The sequence below is a fragment of the Seriola dumerili genome, unplaced genomic scaffold, assembly GCF_002260705.1.
Source record: "Seriola dumerili isolate Sdu_G_001 unplaced genomic scaffold, Sdu_1.0 BDQW01000242.1, whole genome shotgun sequence".
NCBI lineage: Eukaryota > Metazoa > Chordata > Actinopteri > Carangiformes > Carangidae > Seriola > Seriola dumerili.
In genome coordinates, this window is record NW_019174497.1 from 994,539 (window position 1) to 1,006,005 (window position 11,467).

General features: G+C 38.7%; 1 protein-coding gene across 2 annotated transcripts; it reads right to left on the reverse strand.

The window, feature by feature from the left end:
* Positions 1-5,683: 5,683 nt before the first annotated feature.
* Positions 5,684-11,312, reverse strand: parp16 (poly(ADP-ribose) polymerase family member 16). 2 transcript variants are annotated; one of them, XM_022756177.1, is made up of 7 exons: positions 11,235-11,312; positions 9,866-10,074; positions 8,246-8,383; positions 7,956-8,162; positions 7,666-7,837; positions 7,424-7,568; positions 5,684-6,530 (listed from the first exon to the last, which is right to left on the reverse strand). In XM_022756177.1, exons 2-7 carry the CDS (start codon positions 10,052-10,054, stop codon positions 6,395-6,397), a joined length of 987 nt encoding a protein of 328 aa, XP_022611898.1. In that variant the 5' UTR covers positions 10,055-10,074; positions 11,235-11,312; the 3' UTR covers positions 5,684-6,394. The 2 variants fall into 2 exon arrangements, with proteins under 2 accessions (XP_022611898.1, XP_022611899.1); XM_022756178.1 differs by having other exon boundaries at positions 11,229-11,249.
* Between the last annotated feature and the right edge of the window lie 155 nt (positions 11,313-11,467).

Below are 11,467 nucleotides of genomic sequence, written 5' to 3' on the forward strand. Positions count from 1 at the left end.
TGAGCTTTTGACCCCATCACATGGTCTTCATCAGCAGATTGAGTTGGTCCAGTTGCCGTAGAAATGTAGATGTTGAAACTTTCCTTGCTGATGAGAACCATGTGATTTGGTCGATATCCTCAAAACAAACGAGTAAGTGGACCTTGGGTTGGAAAAACTTAGTCAACATACGAGAGAAACATCTCCACAGAAGCACTGAAGCAAATGGCAGGGGGTCTGCCTAGTCTTGAAAAGTCTTAAAAACCAATGAATTAGTTTTCCTCAATAAAAGGTCTTAGGAGTTATTAAAAAGAATATTTTCACCTGACTGGTGGGAAACATTAGACACCTTCAAAATAAAAGTGGGATCGAAGCGATGGGATTGTGCTCCAGCACAGACCTACATCAGCTGGGAACGCTGCTGTCTTGTAATGGCCAAGTGTTGATTTTAGTAAAAAAGTTAAAGGAATTAATTATTTTTAATTGGTTAATCCATCCATCTATTTTATGTTGCTCATCAGGGTCCTGGTCACATTCACTAAATTAATTTTATAATACACTGTGATCCAGTAAGAACACAGATAAAAGAATCATGTATCTGAATGTTTTTCTTTTTCAAGTCCACACACAGTCAGAGGACCACAACATCTCAAACAAGATGCAATATGTCTGCTGTGCTAATTTCAAACATTATGGATTTTTCTTTTACATGGCTTTTCAATTATTTGCCTGTATGTTAGTAGCTGGATATAAATGATTTTAAGAGGGTTTTAATACCTTTTAAAAAATAATGGTCCTCTACAGTGCCAGCACAAATGAATTTAAAGGTCAGTCCAACTGAACTGTTTTAGAATTTGACTTTCATTGCATCTTTCACTGCCTGTTTGAAGACTTTGAAGAAGGTCATGTAATTAAGAAAATAGGAATTGTACTATTTACTTTCACCACAGTGGCCAAAAATCCCATCACAGAGTAAACTCTGTCAGTTATCAAACTGTTTGGTTTTAAAAACGACATTTCTTAATACAGTAATATCACAAAATAAGTGGTTACTTAGTGATATGATTATGGGTCGACTTTCATCAATAAACTGAATTGAAAAATAATGCTCAGTCTAACGTGTCTATCGAAAGAAAACCAGATAGGGAAAAAAAGGTAAACCACTGTAACTTGACAGACATCCAGTAACAGTGGCCACCTTTTATTGTTATGTTCACAACCTGCCAGTTTTTATTCAGAGATATGAAACTTACGAGATGTCCTGATCAGATAACCTGTTGATGTCCTAATCCTTTTGTTCTTTCAAGAAATAGGTCATTATCTGATTGTAAGGGCGCACTGAATTGCTCCTTCCAGAGGTCATGTGACTCCAAATACAAAGGGGACCAGTCTTCATCAGACTTATCTAATGGTGTTAAGAAGGAGGAATTATTTCAAAACAAAATCACAGTTAGTGATAGTGTGAAGATAAGACATGGGGATAATGAACTGTATTTGTACTAAATGCACCCAGTGAAAACCCCCCTGCCCTCATCTATTGGCTGCTGGTGGGGGGTGGAGGTTGTGGCTCATAAACTATGAAGCTTTCCCAGGTGCTGTCATATATAAAAGGTGCAGACAGGCACGCTCACCTCAGGATTACATTAGTTCTATCAAGGATGTGGATGCTCTTCTTTTTCAGCGCCTTGTTGGGGGCGTTGGGGTCAGAGGAAATGCCCCCTGGGGCCGCTCAGCAGCTTCAGGCCCTTCACTGCCCGCCCTGCGAGAGGATACACTGCTCCTCCCGGCGGGCGCTGCAGCTCCAGTGTAAAGGTGGTGTCACAACGGGCGTCTGCGGCTGCTGCCCTGTTTGTGCCAGAACAGAGGGGGAGACCTGTGGAGGAACATGGGACTATCTGGGCAAGTGTGATGAGGGACTGGTGTGTGTTTACCAGGACGCAGCAGCTGACAAACCAGAGGACGAGCACAAAGGGATCTGTAAAGCAGGTGAGATTCTAATCTATGACCTCAGTATCAAGCAGGTAATGTGCCGTGGATGACTTTACATCATCAATATAATTTCCTACAGGGAGGCAAATGTTTTTTTTACATTAATCACCCATTAAAAAAAAAAAAAGATGTAGCAATGTTTGAATTTTGCATCACAAAAAGTCAATAATACAGATGCAGAAGACCTGCTTCTGTCAGTTATATTTATTGTTAATATAATAATGTATCATTATTACTGATTCATTAAAAGATAAGCTGCGTTTTTTTGTTGTAGCTGATTAAGGGGAATTAATAATCAGTAATTTTTTATACTCTTGTGTAATTCAATCTGCAGCACATCGTGAAAACTGATCATAGGTTCTGAATTTTAAGATTTTTAGCTGCACAGTAACTCGTGACTACAGCTGTGAAACGGGGGAGTAACAAGGATTCTGAACTGTAGTGGAGTTGAAGTGTAAAGTGGCAGAAAAAGGAAATATTTAAAACGTACAGGACTCAAGCAAATGTACTTAGTTACAGTGGGAATGGTGCCAGTGTGGTAAGTCTTGTTTATGAGCTGTGAAGACTGATAGTGTGGTCAAGGCTTCCTTTGAATCAAAGGTTTCTGCTAACAGTTAAGCCATAATTACGGCTCTTATCTCTCCATGGTGAAAAGAGTTGTCACCGTTATCGATAAAGTATCAGATGTAGTACGAGATTAGAGGTTTTAGCACTTTGTTGCTGCTCGGGAAAAGATGTAAATATTACATTTTAAATGCAGTTTCATGAAATGCAGTTCCCACTTCTCATGTTTCAAATTGAGTGTTTAAAATGTTTTTTTTTTTTGTTTTTTTTGTGTAGTGATTGAACCACTGGATCCAGAGACCTGTCACCCAGAGTGCACCAAGGAATACTGTCAGGCCAACCCCTCTGAAATCTGCTCTGCCAGGTGCTTGAAAGAAACTTCGCTCGACAAACCCTTCCTTTCTTTTTCTTAATGTCTTATATGTTGCATTTCTAACAGAAATCTGACTTATGTGCTCTGCAGGTTTGTGTCTGTGGAGAAAAAGGCATGCCAGGGCTCCTGCCAACACACCTCCTGTTCAAGCTGTCTGCTGCTAAAACCCCCATCATGTCCTCAGACCTGCGCCCCCTCTGATCCTTCCTGTCTACACCGCTTTGGGAAGTGTGTGCACAACCACCTGACAGCAGCTCACAGTCCTGTATGCCACAACAACCTGCAGGTAGGTGAGAGAGAGGCACCAGAGAGCTGCATCAACATCAAATTAAGAACTCATTTCTTCATTATAATGTACTGCTTTCAAACACTTCATCCTCTAATCTGACTGTGTGTACGCTGTTGTTTTTCTCTGTAGAATAATGCAGAGGGGCATTTTGTGTGTTTGATCCCAGCCTGTCAAACACACTGAACACACACTGAAGTAAAGAAGAGGAGATCCAGAGGAAACTTTCACTAGCTCATGTAGCTAAAAGGAAAAAGGCAGCTATCTCTAAACTTTGTGTATCACATTGTATATGTCATGTAACCCTGAATATGCTGTGAAATGAAATGTATTAAATGTATATATTTTAAATCATGAGAAATAAAATTCTATGTCACACTGTACTTGATTTTATTTATTTGGTGGGACGAGGGTGATATTGATAAAAATGATTGATGGCTGGGTAGGACAAGGATGGATGGATGGATGGATGGATGGATGGATGGATTGATTCCAGGTGCATTCCAGGTGTTTTATGTGAACTTGTGTGGTGGATCTTATTGTACATCTTATATTAACGCCTGTGTGTGTGCTCCATGTTTTCCCTGGCTGCAAGACTAATTTCTCCTCTGTAACAGTAAAGTTGAAGTTCAATAAGATCCTGGTGATCAATAGAGTAACAAGAAGCACCTTATTTAAAAAAATAACAGTTTGTTCTCTCTATCATTAGTTAACTTGAGAATAAATGATAAAAAAAACAATCAGACTGCATCTGAAATGTATGAATTCTTAACTGTAAATTATTATGCCATGTATTGGGACTCAATTAATCTCCATAGTTAACAGATGATGGTAAATAGTGAAGCACTAACACTTTGCACATTTAGCCATGCAAGCTGCACGGCCTCTGTCCATCATACACTGAAATATCTTGGGATGCATTGTCACGAAATTCAGACACTCATGCCCCTTTAGAGTAAATCCATTTCTGACCAAATGCTGTACCAGCAAAACTAATGACATTCCCGTCAGACACAGTTGTACTGCTACACATCAGCATGTTGAGCATTTAGCTCAAAGCACTTCCGTGCCTCAGCACAGCGTCACAGAGCCACTAGCATGTTTGTCTTTAGCTTAGTCTTCTACAAAAACTCCCTTTGTAGTGTTGAACCATGAATGAGTGAACTAATGAACCAGTCTGCATATTGGAATAAGCAGAAACAATGAAAGATTTTAAAGCTAACCTCGAGGCAGACAAATGAAGTGTATAATGATAATGTGGCTAACAACAACATAGTGAATGAAAGTGTCTTATCAGTCTACCACTGTCTCTCCTCTGGCTGAACTGATTTTCAGAGGTTTTCAGGTTCACAGGAGAAGTAAAGCGTCTTGAGTCCCCTCCGCCATCGCTGCCCCCCTGACAGTTGATGGTTATTGAATAACAGACAGTTTATGAGGCAGCAATAATGAAGTGTGTGCAGAAAGGGAATAAAGTGTGGACCAACAATGGGCAGTTTGTTCTGTGTCCTTCAAATGTGAGACATTTCTGAACAAGAGAGGCCGTTTATCTGAGGGATTTCGCAAGATGGAATTGGTTTTTATACCAAAACAAAGGCCTGTGTTTTCTTTCATCTTTTTTTTTTTTTTTTTTTTTTTTAGCTGTGAGTCTGTTGTATCATTGACCTACTGCGATATCTAAATAATATCTGGTATTTTATCTGTGCAGCTCCTTGTTCGACTAAATGAACAGGAGAATGTGCCAGAGGAAGGAAACATGAGCAAATAAATAAGAGACTGACTGTGCTGACAGTATTGCACAAGCAGTTATCTGTGAATAAATTAAATCATTATTAAATTGTTTTCAAATCTGTCTAAAATATGCATTTTGGTTGTGTTACAGGAAATGTCTACTTTGCTAAAACATTAATGCTAAGTTTTCCTGTGTGAAATTCTAAACAACAGAATAATAACAGTAAATAACTACTCCATCATTTCAGTTGATAACATGTACTTTTACTATGTTACTACAAAAAACTACCCTTTTTTTTTTCTTTTGTGCATTTCTTGTGCTTCTAACTGTGGATACACATCTGCGTATCAGTATTTATTAGAACGACAGGATCTGTCACTAAAGCCGCGGCCGCCTCCGTTATCAATCCCATATACCCGTCTTACTTTTTTTTACTGATAAAAACAATGGATAACAAAGGACTGTCTGCATGCCAGCTGTAATAAATACGTCCCTGTCAGAGGCAGCCAGCCCATGTTAGTCTGAATACAACACAAAACCCTGGAACAACAGAAAAGTACAAGAGATTATTGTGAAAGAGTGACTTTCAAGTAGATTTTGATGTACGGAAGTCAGCTGCAAAGATTTCCACCATTATTTTCAATATCTTTGCCCAACATTACAGTGTGTGTGACACCTTTTAGATTTTTCAATTTTAGACCAGACTAACCTCACTTAAACCTTTGAAACAGTTTCTATACAAATTATAATTTTATTAGTGTCAAAAATTGTGATGATCCTTTACTGCTTTAAGGATAAAAAAAAAAAAAGCATGTCTGAAATCATTACAAATAAGGTTATCAGTGGACCGTCTGTGATCCATCATTATAAATATAAGCACAACCAAAATGGCCACCTTATGTTTTTCCCTCATCAAAACCAACCAGTATGTTCAATACCTGAAAGTTAACACTTCACTCATGAGCTGCCTGATCAACAGACTGTCAGTCAGGCATCAAGGATATTAATAAGTCAGTACAGTCAGTTAATGTGCTAGAAATCCTCCTTATAAACAAAAAAATATCCAAATGTTTAAAATAACTTCTAAATCTGCAGTTTTTTCTTTTCCCGTCTTTGGTTATTAAAACTGTCCCCAGGCGACTAAGACACAGCAACAGAGCTTATCTATAAAACTGAATCTTTACTAAACAATACAAATTACAGATGAAACATTGCATAACATTCGTAAAATGCAGAATGGTCTCATGACACATCTCAACAGAATTAATACACGAGAGCAGCTATGAGGATAGCTGCTATTTGAAAAGATATGTTATCTTGAACTAACAGTAATTCCAACTACTTATAAAAATAAAAGAATGATTGTAAAGAGAAAACAGTATAAAGGTGCATCTTTGCTCAGGCCTCCAGTCAGTCTCTGATCAGGAAGGCACTGTGGATAATGAACATCCAGGCCGTCTGCCCTGTTGTCTCATCACCTGAATAGTCTGTTCCAAAAGGATACGAAGGTGGTGGAGTTAAAGGCACCAATGAATATGAGCAGCAGAAGGTAGAGACTCATCATCACAGCAAAATGGTGTCGGAGGAACCAGGAGGAGCTGCGGGAATGTCTGAAGAGGAAAAACACAATAGCAGCCTGGTTTTACTCCTGCAGAACAAAATAATGACCGAACCAATACACTTATTGACTTTGTGAAACAATTTCCAGGAAAACAACAGGCCTGTATTTCTGTAGAACTGCAATGATTAGTCATATAATAAATTAAATGAGATTAACAAAATTTTTTTTAAAAACTATTTTGATGATCAAATAATCATGCCTGCCAATCATCATCAAACAAAAAATGCCAAACATTTGATGTTTCCAGCTTCAGAAATTTGAAAATGTAATGCTTTCTACATCATATGTGATACGAAACTGAATATTTTGGGGTTTTGGATTATTGGTCAGATAAAACACCTGAAGATGTGGGAAATTTTAACATGCATTTTCAATATTCTTGATCTTGGAAACAGCAGCTGACAAAACGATCTCCACTCAACATCCACTTACTCGCTTGTTCTGGAGCTTAAAACTGTGTCACGCCGTCTCCATCAGATGACATGACAAGTCGTAACTGTTGTATTGTCAACAACTAAGCATTAACAAATAAGGATTCACAAGGCTAAAACCGTGCTTTGAGGTTACTGTGACCTTTACCTTTGACCACCAAAATCTAACCAGTTCATCTTTGAGTCCAAGTTAATGTTTGTACCAAAGGTGAATAAATTCCCTCAAAGCGTTACTGAGATATTGCATTCACGATAATGGGATGGATGGACGGACAACCTGGAAACATAATGCCTCTGCTCTGGCTGTCGCTTGCGCAGAGGCATAAAAAATACACAGCACAATCTTTTTTGTATATGAATTTAGATTTTTTTGTGTTGAGTCACTTATGTATGCCTTTTGTGTTTACCTTTGCCACGAGTGACCTACAGAACAAAATGTGAGCTGTCTTACCTGGACAGGTGCCTCCTCTGAGAGTAAACAAGCAGGTACTTGACTCGCAAAAGCTGATTGTTGGTGACTACAAAGTACTTCTGTGGTACGTCCCCTCCCTCACTGTTCTTTGCCCTTGAGCGCTGACGGTCAATGATTTCAGAATCTGAAACAGAAAACGAGTGGGTGGTTTCAATATACAGCAAATTAAAATATATAGGATTCACATTCTGTGTATCCAGGCTGTCACATGGGGTACGCACCTTTTTTCTTGACCTGGCACTTAACATCTGGGTGATCAATGACTTCACACAAGGCAACACAGCTGAGCAGTGGACCCAGGAGACTTTCTCTCCAGCCGCTGCTGTGGGGACTGTAGAGGACAGCCATGCTAAGGTCACTGGTGAGGTAGGTCCCCTCTCCAAACACTGAGTTCTGCACATACAAAAAAGAAACCAGATTGAATAGATGTAATTTTCCATGTCAGTCAGAAACAACCAGACGTCTCTGATTGCAACCCTTTGAGCATATAGCTGAAGACGGCAGCACTGACCTTGTTGAGGTGACAGTGTAGCCCGTTGTGAATGATTGAGTGAAAGTTCTCCAGGCGGCTCCCGTGGAATGCATAGAAGACATCTCGTCCTGCCCTCGTCTTCTCAAACCTGGCGTTCATCTGGTCACAGTACTCCAGCTCAAAGAGGAAGTCTGGCACAGGCGCAGAAATCCCTTCATTTTCCGTCAAGTTACAAAGTTTGCCATACTGGTGGAAATCAAAGAAACACACCATAAACAAAGACACTTAAAGAAACTGTGATTTATGTATTTATACATACAATGATGTACCTCATCTTTCTGTAGCGTCTTCACAGCAAAGCTGTTTGAAGAGAGAATCCAGTGTGTGAGAGCCAGATGATGATCTCCATCTCCAGGTCGCAGTCTCACCAGCTCTCTCACACCAGGCAAAGACGTCACATCTGCCAACTACAGAACAAAATTAACTTTTGTTACAATGCCATGACAGCAGGCAGGCACAGTCTGTAGTATATCTTCCCTCTCAGTGTATGTAAAGCTGTGTTGTCTTTGTACCATCTGTCTGAAACTGAGTTATCATCTCTGCATTGATGTAACCATCAGATTCCTGTATTATCTTGACTGTGCCTAAAGAAACTAAGATACAAATCAGTGATTAATATAAAGTATATATACACTAACAAATTAAATGTTTTGAACCCCTTTCATTTTAGCATTTTGATAAAATATTAGAGACATCCTCATCGCAAATACTATTATTGTAAACCTAATATACAATCAGTGTCCACTTTATTAGGTACACCTGTACAATCTAATAAAGTTTAACAGGGTTGCCATAATGTCCATCCTTATAAAGCTCATAATGTTCAGGTTTGGTGACATTGTCACAAATGTGTAAATTCGATTATATGTTAATAATTGAGGTCATAGTTAATGGTGGTGTTGTACTGGACTACGTTATAATGTGAGTAGGGATAGGAATCGAGAACCGGATCCTAATTGTCCGTACCATCGGATGCCTCTGAGCTGATCAATTCCGTCAATCAATGCTGGCAGGTTTTTCTAACAGCTGTGCATTGCAAAACACTGACGTCAAACTCATGCATCTATGCTGCTGGAAACTTGCAACAAGGAGTCATGATGGAGAGGAGGAAGCAGTCAAAAGCTTGGCTTCATTTCACAAAGAAAGATGACAACTGTGCCAGTTGTAATGTCTGTAATGGCAAGTAAGGGTGGAAACATCAGCAATAAACACCAGGAATATGCTGAAATCATAAAAGTACTAATTTTTATGGCAACTTTATGGCAGAAGAGTCATGTTGGTCTACATTAGACATTCCTAATAAAGTGAAAACCGAGTGTATTGAAGAAGTTAGTACAAGCAGATTCAGCCTTTCATTCCTCAGAGTGAAAACAGCTTTCTTTTGATGAGTCTGACACTTGGTATCACATGATGACTGATGAGTCCTCCAAGACATAAAAAAGTTTTCTCTTCAGTTTTTTTTGTAAATAAACAGTTTTCTTTAATGTACTTTCAATATTTCTCACCAATATGCATTGTTTATATTTTTGAAACATTTACCTGTCTACCTCTTAAACCATTTGCAAGGCCATTTTTAACATTTTGAACCTGTCTGTGTTTACACTGTCTTGGAGTCTCTTCCTTCACCTTTATTTACTGACACACTGCCACCTTTAACAGTACACTACTGCCACCAAGTGTATGTGTATAATGCCAACACCATTCTCATGGTGTGCATCTGCATCCTTACTAAAAAAGTAAAATGTCACAGAACTTTAACAGTTCACTTACTGTAGTTATTGCTTTCTTGTAATATCTAAAGTTAGGTTATTTAAAATGATGCATGTTCTTAAAAGTTAAGCAGGAATAAAGGTTGTTTGGAAGCTTTTAACTGTCTCTGTATCACGTACCAGCTCCTCAAAATCCTTATTGTCACCACTTATGTATCTAGGAGGGAAGGGTCTGAGCAAAGAGTCCCTCTTGTAGTTCTGAGCAGCAGCAACAAACAAGCTGCAGCGCAGATCTGCTGCTACTGGGTCTCTGTGCAGACAGGAGCACACCAGCTCTCTGACCGCCTCAGGTGGGAGCGGTGGCTGCATTCCCAGCGCTGCAGACAGACCTGATAAGATAACACATGAGTGAGAACAGCCAAAAATTAAGTTAGTTGTTAACACCACAATAAACACCTCATGCCAACATACTGTGCAAAGGTTTTCAGAACTAAAAGTGGGGATGTATATGAACTAATTCCATGATTAGTATTTATTTATCAATATTTTTATTTATCAATATTTGATGTGACCACCCTTTGACTTTAAAACAGCACCAATTCTCCTCTGTATACTTGTGCACGATTTTTTTCAATGAATTTGCCACAGTTGTTCTGTGGATTAAGTTTGTCTCAGTGTCTTCTGTCTCTTCATGTAATCCCAGACTGGCTCTATGATTTTGAAATCCGGGCTCTGTTGGGGCCAGACCATCTATCTGGTTTTGAGTTCATTTTAACTATTTTATATAAAGCTGCAATAATCTTCTGATTATTTTCTTGATTAATAGATTGATGGTTTGGTTATTAAAAATTCAGAAAATAATGAGACATGCCATCACAGTAACTCAGAGAGATGCCTTCAAATTGCCTGTTTTGTCCAACTACTAGTTGGAAAATAATAATATAAAACAACTTAACTAATTAAAATGAAAAAACAGCAAATGTCAAATCTGAGAACCTGGAACCATGAAATGTTTGGCATTTTTGCATAAAAATGTAATCAAAAGATTTTCAATCTAGTTCAATCACATATTCTATTAATTAACCGACTGTTTCAGTTGTAATTTTATATGACATAAGGTATCTTAATTTATCACAAAGCTTCATACTTCATAATCTCTTAACTAATCTACTAATGCTCAGTAATAGAGTACAGTAAAAGTACAGCAATTGTCTCTGAAATGTAGTAGACGTATAGAGGCATGAACACAAAAGATTCAGAAATACATCAAATATATAGTATTTGAGTAGCTGAATATACTGAGTTAAACTCCACCACAGGTGCAATGTTAGCTAACGCTAGTAATATCCCTCTTAACTAGTTAGCATAGCGTTAGGGTCGACGTTAGCTAACATTAGCTGAGCTACAAGTGCAGAGCTGACACCGAGTAACGTTACTGATGACAAATAAAACATTGTTGGGCTACCGTGAGATCCTAAAGGTATTATGAATACATCCTCAACCTGTTTCCCCTGGCAGAAGCTAGTTTAATATCATTACTTGCTTTTACCTTCAGTGTCGCTCAACTCATAACACCGCAGGAAGAGCTAACGTCAGCTTGAGGCACTGCTGCGTTCAAAGTACCGAAAAAATATCGGAAGTGTTCGATTTTCGCCCATGTTCGAGATAAACTAGCGAATGGAAAAGAGTGGAAGCCGTGTCAATACATGAATACAAAGGCAGAGAATGAAACTAGTAGAACATGCCAAAAAGGTCAAGAGATTGCTTGATATGTATTCCCCC